The 16,148-nt window shown below is 43.0% G+C and overlaps 1 protein-coding gene across 2 annotated transcripts in view; it reads right to left on the reverse strand.

Annotated features, from left to right (window-relative positions):
- The window catches only part of CAPSL (calcyphosine like), a 38,188-nt gene that overhangs the window by 11,547 nt on the left and 10,493 nt on the right, over nucleotides 1-16,148 (reverse strand). For both annotated transcript variants that reach the window (XM_055119833.1, XM_004605548.2), the window contains exons 2-4: nucleotides 9,157-9,293; nucleotides 4,206-4,383; nucleotides 3,710-3,919 (exon numbers count right to left, since the gene is read on the reverse strand). In XM_055119833.1, the coding sequence (XP_054975808.1) occupies nucleotides 3,710-3,919; nucleotides 4,206-4,383; nucleotides 9,157-9,293 (525 nt within the window). The remainder of the gene's footprint in view (nucleotides 1-3,709; nucleotides 3,920-4,205; nucleotides 4,384-9,156; nucleotides 9,294-16,148) is intronic.

The raw sequence follows: 16,148 nt of genomic DNA on the forward strand, positions 1-16,148 counted from the left end.
TAAGAACTTATCTGTCATTATAAAATAGCATATACATGAAAATTGCAAAATCTAGACAGTAAGAGGATAATACATAAAGTCTCACCCAACTGGGGCAGAGTTTGGAGATAGGATCAGACTGAAGGAAGTCTACTGCTTCACCCAATATTTGGTTGACCTCACACCTTTGACTAAATTGTTTCAGGTATGATATCAGAACATTGGGTAGAGGACCTGTGATGCTAAATTCGCTGGCTACTTCAACCTCGGCAACCCTTTATAACCACCTGAAGTATTTAGTCCAGATTACTAAATACTGGCAAATTAGAATCTCATCCGAGCTGAAGAGCAGCATGCTGAGTGAAGCTAAGTCAGAGGGAGAGGGACAGACACAGAATGATCTATCTCAGATGCAGGGTGTAGAGAAACATAGTAGGGGAATAACACATTCTCAAAGGCAACAGAAACAAAGCACATGAAAACTGTTCTCCAAGAGGAAGTTTATTGCTGGAAGCTTAAAGAAGGTGAGAGCTTAGGTCAGGGAAGGGTGCAATTAGACCTTGGTGGAGGGAAATTTTCACTCCGGAGGGAAACGGAATGCTGTAAAGAGATTAAAAGTTTAGAGGCAGGCTGTGGGGTGGTAGAGACTGGAAATATTAGTGGATGGAAGTGAAGACTGGTGAAGAAACTGGTATTGGAACATTAGCACTGTAGCGCTGTCGACCCGTTGTTCATCGATTTGCTGCGGCGGGCACCAGTAACGTCCCCATTGTGAGACTTGTTGCTGTTTTTGGCATATCGAATACGCCACGGGGAGCTTGCAAGGCTCTGCCATTCGGGCGGGATAATTTCAGTAGCTTGCCAGGCTCTCCGAAAGGGACGGAGGAATCGAACCCGGGTTGGCCTCGTGCAAGGCAAACGCCCTACCTGCTGTGCTATTGCTCCAGTCCATTATATGCCTGAAACTCAGTAATAACAATAATAACTTTGTTACTTTGTAATTTGCAGTGATTCGATTTAAAACATTAGAACACTGGGGCTGGAGATGATAGCACAGCAGGTAGGGCGTTTGGCCGACCCAAGTTCGATTCCCAGCATCCCATATGGTCCCCTGAGCACTGGCAGGGGTGATTCCTGAGTGCAGAGCCAGGAGTGACTCTTGTGCATCGCCAGGTGTGACCCAAAAAAGCCAAAGTGAAAAAAATGTGTATTAGGTTAGATGGAAAATAAACACCGTTTTAAAAAAACACGAAACATTAGAACACTATCTTTGACCAAGTTGTATGCTAACCTCTTTGACTAAGCTTAAAGTGTTTTATTTGGTCACAAACTGAGGCTCAACTTGCACCAACTAGTCCAATAAATACTCAATGACTTCAGATGCATCATTGTGTCATTCTGAGATATAACAATGATCACAAATTGACTTCTATTGATCCAAAGTTGATAATTCCATTTGTCTTTGTGTTATAACAAATAATATTAGGTAAACCTTGTATGTCTGTTAAGAGGGCATAGTTTGAGCAGGAAGCTGGGGCACATTGGTAGAGGGAAGGTCACACTGGTGGTAGGATTTGTATTGGAACATTTAATGCATGAAACAACAGTGTTACGAACAACTTGTTAAATCATAGTGTTATAATAAAAATTATATCAAAAAATAAATTAATATATATTTTAAAAGTACAGTACATTATTTGGATTTGAACTCTATCTTTTTCATTATAAATGGTGAACTGACCTTGAGCATAGATACCTTTAATGTGCAAAACAACTTGATTTGACAAAGGTAAATGAAAGGCTAATTAGTGTCTTTCTAAAAAATTTGCCAGAGGGTTACTTTATGTCAACAGTTCTAAATGCATTGAAAATATGGTTTAATTACAGAAGATAATTGCATATCACTTTTCAAAACCATTTCATTATGCCTATTCAAAGTTATATTGGAATAAAATCCTTAGCAAAGCACTAAGAATCAGTGCTTAAGAAATGTTGCACAGATCCATAAAAGAGGTTCACATGCCCATTATATACATTAACAAAATATAGGCATTTCTGAATCTCTAGAAGCAAAGGTCTCACATATGAAGGGGATTAAGAGACACCTGTGACATTCTTAAAAATGTCAATTTGTGAGGGAGGAACATGGGAACAGTGGTGGAGGGAAGTTGACATTAGTGGTGGGACTGGTGTTGAAATATTTTCTGCCTAGAACTCAACTATCAACAACTTTGTAAATCACGGTTCTTTAATTAAAATTAAAAAATATTTTTAAGTGTAAATTTGCAAGACTGCAAATCCACCTACAAAAATGGAGTCCTACATTTCTTTTTGTTGTTTTGTTTTTGCTTGATGTCAAGTTTCAAACCTGGGTCAGCCACATGCAAAAAAAGCACTCTATCTGATGTACTCTTGCTCTGGCCCCTGCATTTTCTAAAGTTTTGTGGTGCAGTCAACAATCTGTACTACTAGAACATATTCCAAATGATGAAACTGCACAGAGTTGGATCTATGATATCCAAGTGACATCATCAAACACTGCAACTGCTAAAAACCCCAGTAACCTTTGTGAGTATTTGAGAGTTTAATGTGGTTTGTTTAGATAAATGTCAGAAGGAATGGCATGGGGGTGGGAACTTAAAATTAGCTGAATCACAACTGGCTTGGGTTAGAGAAAAGGGTGATTGCTGAGGTTTCCCCTGGTAACAAGGAGGAACCACCTGCAGAAAAGAGGCAATGGCACCCTGGGATCCCATGCAAGTTGGGCTAATTTGGGGAAATGGCAGTTGGCTATTTTTCCACTACCACCAAAATGATCAAAGACTGGCAATGATGGAAGAAAACATCTATGGTTTTTCTGATTTCTTTCCCTAAGCCTTCAGCTGCCATAGACCATCAAAAACCCCTTCCTGTCTTAAAAATCAATTCTGCAGTCCCTTCAGGCTGAAATGGAGGCTGTTTTTCCACATCTAGCAGGTTTTTGTGGAAAGTCCCTGCATAAGGGGAAAACTCGTTTCCTCTTCCTATAACCTCTTGCACACTGTCCTAATCCTTTATGACACAGGTCTCAGGAGTAACCCTGACCAGGATTCTGCTGCTGCTTAGTTGGTAGAAGACAGATGACATTTTTTTCTTAGCTACAGTTACAGAGTTCTAGTTTCTTACCCGACACTTAGCTACAAATATGTAATTAAAAATTATTAACTAATGGAGATTTACTTGTCATTTAAAAATGCAAAGTTATATCAGAGATTAGAATCAGAGTGAATTCAATTGTCTGGCATTTCCTTCACTGGAAGTTTCCCTAAAGTGGCATTTCCACATGCCAAAGTATGGTGACAAACAATGCTCAGAGATGAGTGTTCAGAACTGCAACATTCTGTAATGACTTGTGAGCTGTGTCTCTCAAAGTTGAATTATGGTCTCATTTTGAAGTTAAATAGGTCTAGTTCATTGGAATGTGGCAGTAGCATATGATAAATACAGCAACCACAAACAGGAAATTTTAATCAAAATACCACATTTCCCAGATGATGGATATTTACTGTCTATAGATTACCTGACACTATATGTACACACACACATACATATTTCACTGTTTCATTTAGTCCAACTCTCCAAATAGTCACTAGGAAAACATTTCACTTCTACTTAAATCTGGTGTAAATATTTTTTTAAGACTTGGGGCTAATTCTTCTTTATAATTACAAATCAGGCCAGGAGAACTTACCAACCCATCTTTGTCATAGGGTGAATCAAAGTTGTCCAGAAATTTTCTGAACACCTGCTCCTCAGTCCACTCTCCATTTTGGTACTTCGGATGATGCTTTGCATTGTACATTTCTCGGAGGTCTTCAATTGTTATGACACCATCTCCTGTCTTGTCTAGCTTTCTAAACGCTCGCATAATGACTTCTTTCCTAGCTTTGGACATTGGTGGCTAGAGAAATATAAAAAACACATACACTGACAATGCACAAATAAAATCATTTTCATTGTCTATCAGAAAGGATGAGGTGTCTGATTCACCTCCATGTTGTGAGAGTGAGAGCTCTTAATTATGTGCCTATGATTACTCCAAAATTTCCCTTCATCTGTTCCAATCTCCTGCCCATCTCCTCCACTCTGCACTAAAAATTTCTGAGAAAAAAATAACCTCAAAATTGCCCACCCAAATCATGTGCGAACCAACCTGCACAGATATACTGAATCATGGAGCCACTTACTCTTAATGTAAGAAGAAATTCATTAAAGTCTATTGTTCCACTTCCATTTTTATCAAACCTCCGGAACAGCTCCTCTGCCTCCTCCCGTTCCATGACCACAGCATAGTCATTTAGGCCTTTGATAAATTCGTTGAAATCCAGGGTCCGGTTGTTATTGTCATCCATGATTTTAAACACTCTGAAGAAAACACACACATGTGCAAGCACACGTATACATACACACAGAGAGAGAGAGAGAGAAATACACAAGAAAAATTTATAAGAAAAAATTTCTCAAAGAACACTGCTCTCACATTTTTCCAAAAAAAATTATAGGCATTTTAGATGCTTCTCAAAATCTTTTTTTTCAAATTGGAAAGCCACTTCACAAGCTCTCATAAAAGAAAAAAAAACTAAAAAACGTACTAAATGAGGGCTTGGGAGATAGTATATGAATCATGAATGGCATGTGTCCAAGCCCAGTTCTGACCTCACAACACATGGCCCTCAAGCATTGCGGCCATGACCCCAGAAGCCCCTTGAGCACGGCAAGATATAGTCCTTGTGGCCCCCAAGGAATCTTCACATTGAACCATAACCCTGTTTGGCTGAAAATTGCTGCAAATGGCCCCATGTTACCCCTGAGCACTGCTTGGGAGCTCTCCCATTTCCCCCACCCCCACAAAAAAAGTCCATTGTATAATTCTAATTATACGACATTCTCAAAAAGTCAAAACTGTAAAGATACTACAAAGATAAGGGGAATGATAGCGAGAGAAAGAACAAGTGGAACCTAGGGGATTTTTACAGCAGTGAAACAACTTCATGTGCTACTGTAATGCTGGATATATGACATTAGCATTTGCCAAAGCCCCTAGAACTTCAGTGAAGTTCATAAGCTTTAATGTATATAAATTTTTAAAATGTTATTTAGGAAATAAGTGCTATCAGAAAGGAATGAGTCTATTTGTGTACTGCAAATATTTGAGACATTCTCCCTCACAGGAGGAGTTGGGGGTGTGGAGGCTTAAGTCAAAAGCATCTAGACACAAACACTACACTATGGCTAATAAAAATATTCTTCATGATGACAAGTGTTGAAAATTCTTGTATTGCCAGAAATGTGTACTAAACAAAACATGGCCAGGATCTATAGAAACCAGGTTTCTCAATGATGTAATGGAAATTTACAGAAATCTAGAAGAGGCACTGAAATGATCCATTAGAGTGGTGGACATTGTGTCAACTCGTATTTACCTAAATGCAAACATAAGGTAACATTACCTTATAACCACATATAAAAATATTTACAGATAAAGATACATAGATACGCTGTTCACATAAACACATATATTCCCTTTCCTTGTTCTATCAGCAAAAAAGAATCTAGAAGTAGCACTCCAATAGAAATAAGCACATCTAGAGCCAAGATCTTGGTTTCTAATATAATTCTCTTACCAAAAAAACTGTGCTTCTGGAGAAATTGATTATACTAAAATTGAAGCAGGAAATATATCATGTGAGCTTGGAGTATCTTATGCCAGACAGCACAGGCAGTGTGTGTGTGTGTGTGTGTGTGTGTGTGTGTGTGTGTGTGTGTGTGTGTTTTAATCCATAGGTATATATTAAAAGGACACAGGAACTAACTGAAAAGATTCACAGGACAAAATTGGAATAATAGAGCAATTTTTTAAAAAGTAGTGTTACATTATAACAATAACAAAATATCCACAAGTGAGATTAGTTTGGAAAAATGATTAAAAAACTAATGCAAATGAAGAAACAATTTTTTTCTTGCAAAAGAAGCGCAAATTAAGCATGCACAAACTCTACTCCAAAGATGGAAATCCCACTCCCCATCTCTGAGTGGTTTGGCATGCAATTTTCTTCTAAGGATGTGGGGGCGGTGCGTAGAAGACTAGACTGTACAATGGAAAAGCCAGGTGGTCAAGGTCAATATTGACCTTGATCAATAAACATAAGCATCATGCAACTAAAGCAAACTAAGCATCATGTTTTTAATAGACATACTTAAAATGAGATGTTGACCTACAAACAAGGACTGTAGAATCAAGGTCCAGGAGGATTGGCCCATGGTTGGAAGCCTCACCTCAAGGGCTGGAGGAGAGGGCAGATGGGATAGAGAAGGGACCATTATGACAACGATGGTTGGAAGAGATTGCTCTGGTTGGGTGTTGTGTGCTGAAAGTGGGCAAAGGACCAAACATGATGTCTTCTCAGTATCTGTATTGAAAGTCAGAATGCACAAAAGGGGAAAGAGAGAGAGAGAGAGAGAGAGAGAGAGTGAAAGAGAGAGAGAGAGAAGAAGTGCCTGCCATAGAGGTAGGCTGGGCAGGTGGGGTGGCAGGATGAATACAGGGGATATTGGTGGTGGGAAATCTACACTCGTAGAGGAATGGGTGTTGGAACATTGTATGACTGAAACTCAATCATAAAATCTTTGTAACTGTATCTCATGATGATTCAATTAAAAATAATAATAAATAAAATTTAAATAAAAAACAAAATAATATGGGGTGTTGAAAATATCACTTTACTTCTGTATTCCTAAAGTGTATATTGAGCATATTCTGAGAAAAAAAACATGAGACATATTTCAATAAAGGGATATCCTGAAAAATGCCAGTCTTCTCAGGTTTATCAAAAACAAAGTTAAAAAACTTAACAGAGCTAAAAGTATCCCCAGGAAACATAACACCTTTCCTGAATAGAGTCCTGAGACTAAAGTAGATGCAATGTAGAAACCAGGAAACACAGACTTCTAAAATCTGTGGACTTTAGTTAATAGTATTGTAGAAATAGTGGTTCATTAATTGTTGCAAATGTATGTGTCCATCTACCTTGATGGAGTATGCTAAGGACAGAAAAAGACTGAATAAGGAGGTACATGAAAATTCACTGCATTTTTTCTATATAATTCTCACCATTTTTCTATGTATTTGAAGCTATTATAAAACATTAAGTCTAGTTAAAAAATAAAAATGTTACATTTTCAAGTCCCTATCTCTACTTAGAGATCATTCCATTTCCTACAGGAAATTCACATAGGTCATTCATTTCTCAAATGTAGAAAATTTGCAAAACCTCCAGTAGGATGCAATTACCTCCAATTACTATGTTTGATGACCTCCTAATTTGTGGTACCCACATCTTTTACTGGGGGGGGGGGTGGAAAAGCACATCTTTCCTAACTGTCTGTCTTTAACTGTGACTCTTAAGGTCCTTCATCCATCTTATCACCTCCATTATGATCTCCTTCACCATCCACCATTACTCTCAACACAGGCCTAAATATGATCTATTTTATCTGAGGATTTATTTATTTATGGATTTTAGAAACAATATGGGTTTTCTTTTGAAAAAAAATAGCATGGATTTAAAAAAATGTATTTTACTTAGGATCTTAAAACCTGAGGTTTGAGTTTCAGTTCTACTGTTTGACTAGGGCACATCCTGAAACTTCTCTGGGTCTCAATTTTCCATATGGAGAGATTGGTCAACCTTCAGTTCTCTATTTGCATGTAAATGACACAAATTTTTTAAGTAACAACCTGCATCTTTTTCTTGGTGAGTTATATGTTATAACGAATCTTACTCCTTTTCACTTTACATTTTATTTAGAAAACAAAACCAAGCACTGTGAAAAGGGCATCACATAGTCTGGAAAAGAGATTCCATGAAAAGCCTATTCTAGCAGAATTAGTTGGCTAAACAGGAATGAACAATAAACATGGAGAAACAGTACAGAAAACGAATTGTTCCTGTTTCCTTCTTCATCATGAAGAAATTAGAAATAAACATTTTATCAGCTCAGTTCAGGCTGCTATAATTGAAATGCCACAGGATGGGTAGTTTGAGTAAGTTTCTAAACCTTTCCTCAACCGTGACCCCTTCTGGCCTTGCTTTGCTCCTGGGCCCCACCCCTCATACTGGTGGACTGTCTAGTCTCATGATGTGCTCCCACTGATCCAATTTTCACCTGTAACCCCCTTAGAATAACCTGGAAGTCTCTAGGGGCCATAGGGGACCCAGTTGGAAAATTCTGTTTGAACAATAAATATTTCTCTCTCCTAGATCTGCAGGGCGCGAGCACATTTCAGCGCTGGGGAACTGCCCTCTGGGGGTCAGATACTGGGGTTTCAGCTTCTTCTCATTGCATCTTCACAGGATGCTGAGAGGGTGAGGAAGCTCTCTGGGCACTGAAGCTCCATCCTCCATACCTAAGCACCTCCGAAGGCCTGACTCTCTAATTCATTATATTTGGAAGGGAAGTTTTCAACCTATTGACTGGGAGTTACAAATGTTTTAGTTTATCCCAAGTTTCTCTCACATGTAACCACAGAAGTGACCACTTGGCCTTTGCGGGAGACACCCCACCCCACTGCATTCCAGAGGTACAGGACAACTGGGCCATGGCAGGCCTAGATTTGGTTGGTGCAAGAGACAAAAGCACAGAACCTGCTCCGGTAGCTTCCTCTATTTCCCCCAGGAGTCTTTCAGTCCTGGGACTCCTAACACTGCCCAACGGCCAGAGAACAGGATAGCTATATGACAGGCAGGCGACAGAGGCCTGAGAATTAGCTCCCATTTCTTCCGTCTCAACACCTACCCCCTGTTTCCACCCCGGCCCTTCTTGTCACCCTCCAGGAAGTGTGTTTCTCACCCTGACCCTGGTCTCTCGGGCCTGAACACACATCTCCTTTACCTCAACTTATCCACAGTCTCTTAGCAGACATGGTCGTTACTCAGTCTGAGGTTGTACACCCAAAATTGCCACAGGGAACCTCCAGTTAGTCTTCCAAACAGCATCTCACAAATAAAGAAGAAACCCCAGGAAGATGCGAGTTGCTCGAGGTCACACAGGTCTCACCTGGTTGAACCAACCCCACCTGCCACCATCCCCGCCACCCTGCCAGCCCCAGCTCTCTGCCACCCCCAGGCCAGGTCCTACCTGCCGAGTCCTTTGATGCCTGCCGAGCCCCGGGCCAGACACTGCAGCCGGAGTTTTTCAATGGGGTCAGTAGCCGTGGTGAGCTTCTTCTTAGCCTGGATCACCATCTCTCGGTCATGGCGCGCTGTTCCAGACATCTGGGAAGGGAAGGCATACCACATCACAGAGTTCAGGTGGCTGGACCACGCCTGGCAGCCACGTCTTGCTGAGGAGATAACTAATAGCATGCTCCCAAACTCATTCCCCAAGAATGGTCTCCAACCGCCCCAAATTCCCATTTTTAGCTATACCACATGTAGGCCTGACCTATGTATTACCTGAACATATGTATTACCTGACATATGTATTACCATTACCTGTCCTGGAAATCAGAACCTCTGATTTCCCGAGTCAGGACAATAGTTTGGAACATATAGTCATTCCCCTTTGTGCTATAATCTTTCTGGCCTCCCCCCACTATGAAGAAAGAAGTTCTATATTCCTGATCTCTTCTCAATCATATGATTCATTCTTTCTCTAGAATTTTCTGTATTTCCTTTGACTCCACATTTGATATTCTCATCTTTAGTCCTAGCATCAATATCTGTTGCTTCAGTCTTTATATTTTTGACAAGATTTGATTTTAATTGGGGCTGGAGTGATAGCACAATGGGTAGGGCATATGCCTTGCACGTGGCCGACCAGGGTTCGATTCCCAGCATCACATATGGTTCCCTGAGCACTGCAAGGAGTAATTTCTGAGTAATTCCTGAGCATGAGCCAGGAGTAATCCCTGAGCATCGCTGGGTGTACACAAAAAGAAAAAAAAAAACAGAAAAAAGTCTTCTCTTCAAATTTGTTGATCCTCACATTGGGCTCCTCTATGCTGCTCCAATAAATTCCCGTACAAAGTTCTCATTATTTACCTTCAAAGAATGAATCACACAACTTAACCAGAGACCAAATAATTTAATCCAATGAGTGCACATCTTCTTGCCCCTTTGATTTCCTCTCCCTGGTGAGAGTGGTAGTGATGCTTTTACAGTTCCCTTGGAATTTAGAAGGAGTTCTGACAGTCTGCCCTCACAGTGTCAAGCCTTTACAGGGAGCAGTGATCAGCAGTGATCCAACAAGGGCAAAAGTAGTGGGTGCCTGTAATGTTGGCGGGGCAGGCAGGAAGGGAAGGCTTCTCCCAAGGCAATGGCAGTAAATTTGCTGGGAAATAATAGCCCTGACCTCATGGAGAACTGGTGCCAGTGCCAGTGTCCGTCCGAGGAGGCTGGAACCCCCTCGACAGAAGCTCCATCAGGAGAAAAAAGAGGAATTTCAAAGAAGACCATCACCACTCCCAACTCTACCCCCTTGACAACCTTTTTTAGCAACAGACTTTGACCTAGGCAGAAGCCGCACATCGAAGCAGGTTGGAGAAAACCTATAAAGGCCACCTTGAACAAAGGAAGCGCGCACATATGCAGCCTGAGCCCATGGGCTGCTTGTGCCCAGATGGCCAAGCACATGCGGTGCCTGAGCACATGTGTCGCTTGCATCTCCCCTCTGGAGATGTGTACTTTCAGGCTTTCGTGTCTAATGCTGGAATGTGTGTAGGGGCTCTCTCTGCCCTTGAAGAAGCCCGTGTTCTCTTTTGAGCACATTACTCTCCACTCTCTCTTTTTTCAAGTTTGTAGGAGTACTACTATTTATTCAGTCATTGATTAAGCTGATTAAATTAGGCATGAACTCCACATTACTTTTTTTATTCTATTCTGAATGTTAATTTTATTTTATTATTTTATTATTATCCCCCCCTTTTTTGATTCACTCTGAGATAGTTACAAAGCATTCATGTTTGAGCTTCAGTCATATAATCATCAAACACCCATCACTTCACCAGTGCACATTCTCCACCACCAAAATCCCCAATATTCCCCCCATTCCCCACTCCGTTCCAACCCTTCCGCTGCCTGTGTGGCAGAAAATTTCCCCCATATTCTCTCTCTACTTTGGTTACATTCTATATTTTGACACCAGTCTCACCACCACTCAAAGCTGCCAAAAAGGCAATGCTAGACGATTTGTTTTGTATTGCTTGTTATGGATAGAATATAATGTCCAGGAAACTCTGTTCTGTTCTCTTTTGGAGCATTAGTTTATAGTCTCTGGGTCTTGGACGTTGATGAGATTACATGGCGCCAGGGGTAGTTTGTGGGAGTGACTGCCAAGCTACTGGAAAACTGAGAACCTGGGGGAGGAGGCCCAGTCCTGATTCAAGCAGGCTTGGAGATCCGAATCACAGGTTCCCACATATCTGCGTTTTCCTGCTGTTTCGCTCTCTGATGAGGTTCATCCCATCTTGGGTGAGGCTTGTTCCCTCTTGGGTGATGCTCATCCAAGCATGACATTACTCTCCACTCTCTCCCACTTTCTCTCCCTCTTTCCCTTCAAATCTTCTAAATAAAAACTGTAATTTCACTGCCTGTCTACTCCTGAAATTATTTTCTGTGAAATGAACCAAGAACCCAATAACCCTGGGTCCCTGGTGGCAGAGGCAGATCACGAGAAAGTGATCGTCTTTCTCCTCCCCACTTCATGTGAGCCATCTGTGGGGCCCATGGACATCACATCCACTTAAAAACCTCACAATTCACAGTTTGTGCCCAGCTTCCAGTCCTGATGCCCTGCCACAGAACCCCAGTCGGAACCCCGTGTTCATGGACCAGTGGGCCCTGCCTCACTTCTAACCACCTCCTGTTCTTCCACTGACAGGGGTGAAGGACTCTGGGGACCTTTTTCAGGCTCCTGCAGTCTTACGGTGTACTGTGAGCCTCACAGACTAAAGCATCTGAGAGAGCGACCTGATTTATTTCTTTTGGGGTCCTCCGGGTACCCCGAGGCCCCTCTGGACTGTCCTTGGCCAGTTGTATTCGCACTTCAGTGTGAAAGACTCAGAAAGGGCCTCCCTCCCACGCCTCCCCCGAAAGAGTTGGGGATTATCCTGCTAATCTCAGGGGAACTAAGTTGGTTCCCAATTGTCCCAATCTTGCTAGAGCAACTTGTCCTAAATACTGGGATCCATGGCAGGGGTCTTCTGCCCCACCCGTCATGGGGAATAGTAGAGATAAACTGGGGGGGGGTGTCCCCACTCAGCCTAGGCAGCAGGGGAGTGTCAGAGCCCCGAGAATATCCCTCCCCCTCACCCCTCCTGGATGACTAGATCCAAGGAGCAGGCGGGCTTGCTTCAGTTTCCTCTGAAGTCTAAACTGCCCGCCTCAGAACAAAAATTACATCCTCTGCTGCCAGCTTGACTAAGAGGACCTCTCTTTGGTCCCCAAACACGTGTCATTCACTTCATATTATTACACAAGGCGTCCGTGCCTCCAAGGGACTGTCTCTGACCACCGGAGGCCTCGGGGGTCTCTGGATCACAGAGCCCGTGCAGCCAGCGGTTCAGCATCCTGGAAGACGCTGCCCTCCCGAGGCGTGTGACCGCAGCGCCCCCTGGTGTTGGCGCTGCGTCTGCGCACGTCTCAGAGGTCAGTAATCTCCCTTCCCTCAAGAAACGTCACCTAGGGCCATAGGAAACGAGATTTGGGCCGGAGTGATAGTACAGCGGATTGGGGCCTCTCCTTGCATGAGGTCGCCCAGGGTTCGATCCCCAACATCTCATATAGTTCTCCCTACACTGCCGAGAACTATTTCTGAGTGCAAAGCCCAGAAGTAAACCCTTAGCATCCCCAGGTGTGACCCCAAAACCAAGGGGGAATGAAATTCTTAGACGGAGAACGAAAGAACGGTAGTAAGAATCGACACACAGGGTCTTGGCGGAATATGAAAAAAAAGATAGTAGAGAAAGGGAGGGGAACGAGAGAATTGGCACAAAGTTAGGCTGCAGGCAGAGACGGAGGGCCCTGGGAAAGTTTCTGGAGAAAAACAGTCAGAAACTTAAACCAGCCTTCAGTCTGGACACAAAAGAGCAAAGGTCCATCTCAGAAACCTGGGAAACCTTTGAGATGCAGGAGCAAGACTCAGGATCCCTCATAAGAAGAGTTGGCTAAGCAGAGAGGGTGGGGGCGATGCTCCTGCTGGAACAAAGGATCAAAGGCCATGCAAAGAATATCAAAAGCCCGTCAGCTGCTCCCAGCTCTTCCCCCGGCAAACACCCCAGCTCTGAGATTGGGGCCACTAAGGGGGAACCATAGGTCAAATAACTTGGCTGGAGAAGAAAGCGCAGACCTCCCGCATCTCGGGGCCTTTCCTGCTTTAGGACCTTTTCCCCAACTCAGACACCAGCTGTCTGATTTTTTTTTTAATCATTATGAGACAGGGAATGGAAACAAAAATGCTTGGGGACGGTCTGCCCATCAGCCCGTGGTTCTCAGCAGGGGATGCGAACTTAGGGAAGGACTGAAGCTGAACCTTGCAAGCAGAGGGGAACCTTGGAGCTCAGGCTTTTGCACTTGATTGTGTTGTGGTTGGTGCCCCCTACTGACATGACTGTCACCACAACTCTGTGAGATTCGTGACTTTGGGAATCACAGCGCGCCCAGGCAGGGTAGAGCTTCCCTTCAACCAACAATTTGAAATACAGTGGTGGATCCTAGATTTTCCCCATGAGGTCCATGGGGAAGCTTTTCTCCAAATACCCATAAAGTGGAAAAGGAAAAAAAATAATAATCTTCGTGCTCTAATGCAAAGGAAACTTCCTACTTCGTTATTTCAAGAATCTTGATTGGGTCTTTCTGACATGGCGCTGGTTTTACTGTCAAGAAAAGGACTGTTACGTGAAGGGGTTGGAGAGACCTCAATGAAGCAGGTTTAGTTACCGCAGATGAACTTTAGAGAAAACTTGAAGGGGGAGCAAAATTAGATGAACAAGAAGTCACTGAAGACATTGTGGGGAGGAGGGGAGTGAGGGAGTGTTGGGGAGGAGAAGCAGACCCTCCTAGATGGGCAAGAAGATGAACCAGGAATGTTTTGACCTGATTTTAGTTTAGGGTCTTTTGCACACCCCTGCTTGGGGTCTTGAGATGGGGGCAGCAGCTGTCTGACAGCCTTCAAGCCCCACTGTCTTGAAGGTGAATTTTGCCTTAAGAACATCATTTGGCAGGGCTAGAGAGACAGTGCAGCACATAGGGCACTTGACTCTCACTCAGCAAGCGTGGGTTTACGCCCCAGCATCACATAGGGTCCCAGAGCACCACCAGGAGTAATTCCTAAGTTCAGAGCCATGGTTAACCCCTGAGCATCCCTGGGTATAACCACAAGTCACAAGTCTCCCCTCATCTCCACCCCATCCCCCCAAAAAAAATCATGAAGCATTTCTGTGATTATTCTATACAGGACTGGAACGATAGCACAGCAGGAAGGGCGTTTGCCTTGCACGTGACCAACCTGGGTTTGATTCCTCTGTCCCTCTCAGAGAACCCGGCAAGCTACCGAGAGTATCCCGCCAACAACAGAGCCTGGCAAGCTCCCCATAGCATATTTGATATGCCAGAAACAGTAACAACAAGTCTCACAATGGAGATGTTACTGGTGCTCACTTGAGCAAATTGATGAACAATGGGACAATAGTGCTACAGTGTTAAATGTCTTTACATTGGGCATTTCAGTAGCAAGAGATCTGAGGGTGTTACAATAGTCGCTTGTGGCTTTAGACTTTCTGCTCTCTAGAGAGCAGAATGCAGAAGGCAGTGAAGAGGGTGGAAGCCTAGATGGGAGCCAACCTTCTCTCAAACTCAAGTCAGACTCCAAACTTTTCCCATCTCTGCTAGAGCGCAGGCTTGACTGGTCTGACCCCAAGCAAAGATGCTTATTCCCTGCAGGGATGGAGGATACACCGGAGTTTATTGCTCCCTCCTTAAGAACTGGCGAGGGGCCTGAAATTTTGATCTAAATAGCAGGTCTTTAAACCCTTGGCTCATAATAATCAGGGTATTAGGAGAGACACAATAACTTGATGACAATAACTGAGAGAACCTAAATATCTTACTAACTAGTTCTCTTAATAAATTAGTAGTTACTACATAGTAAATAGCAAAAAGTCAGTGGCTTCTCAAAACGTTTCATTAGAAAGTGCCTCACTGGGGGCTGGAACAATAGCACAGTGGGTAGGGCATTTGCCTTGCATGCGGCTGACCCGGGTTCGATTCCCAGCATCCTATATTTTCCCCTGAGCACTGCCAGGGGTAATTCCTGAGTGCAGAGTCAGGAGTAACCCCTGTGCATTGCCAGGTGTGACCCAAAAAGCAAAAAAAAAAAAGTGCCTCACTGGAATAAATATTAAATAGATATTAGCTCCCGGCACTCAGAGTTGCCTAGAAGGTGACTAGGATGTCTCACCCTGAGACTGGACACGAAGGTTCAGGGTTTGAGGAATTTCTTTGGTCACAGTCCCAGGGACCCTGGAAACGGTCATGTAGAGTTAGTGTTGATAAGAACTTCTGCAGGCAACCTGCCTGAACTCACTTCAGTTCAGCAGAACAGGGCAAGCGGCTGGCCCAGGTTCCATCAGCCCCACCCCCCTCCACACAGAGCCCTGGGGTGGGCTTCAGATTTTGCCATGAGTAATGTCACCAAGTCCCTGCCTCCTAGGGGGTTTTTGTTTGCTTGTTTGTCTTATTAAAGAGACACGCTGCTTGGGTTTGTTTATTTGGGGTTTGAGTTGCTGTTGTTTTTTAACCTAAACTCAAAACTGCTGTGTTTATCTTCTAGACAGAAAACTCTCTTTCCATAAATTGCTTTTAATTTTTCTGTAGTGTATGAAGATAGGAAACACCTGGTCTTAGTTTGATTTGCAATGTTCATGTTCCACTGGATGAACTCCCTGCATGCTGGCAGGGGCTAATCATACTGTGGAAATAAGGTGTCATTGAAGTATGTCTTAAGAAAAATATAGTTAAGTGCAATAGTTTCTCTGCAACTGAAATACATTTTCTTGATCTGATTTAAACTCATGCCTCAGCTATTGTCTATAGGCAGGTTTTCTTAGAATTTATCATGGTCTTTAATTTCTA

Source organism: Sorex araneus, chromosome 1, assembly GCF_027595985.1.
Source record: "Sorex araneus isolate mSorAra2 chromosome 1, mSorAra2.pri, whole genome shotgun sequence".
Taxonomy (NCBI): domain Eukaryota; kingdom Metazoa; phylum Chordata; class Mammalia; order Eulipotyphla; family Soricidae; genus Sorex; species Sorex araneus.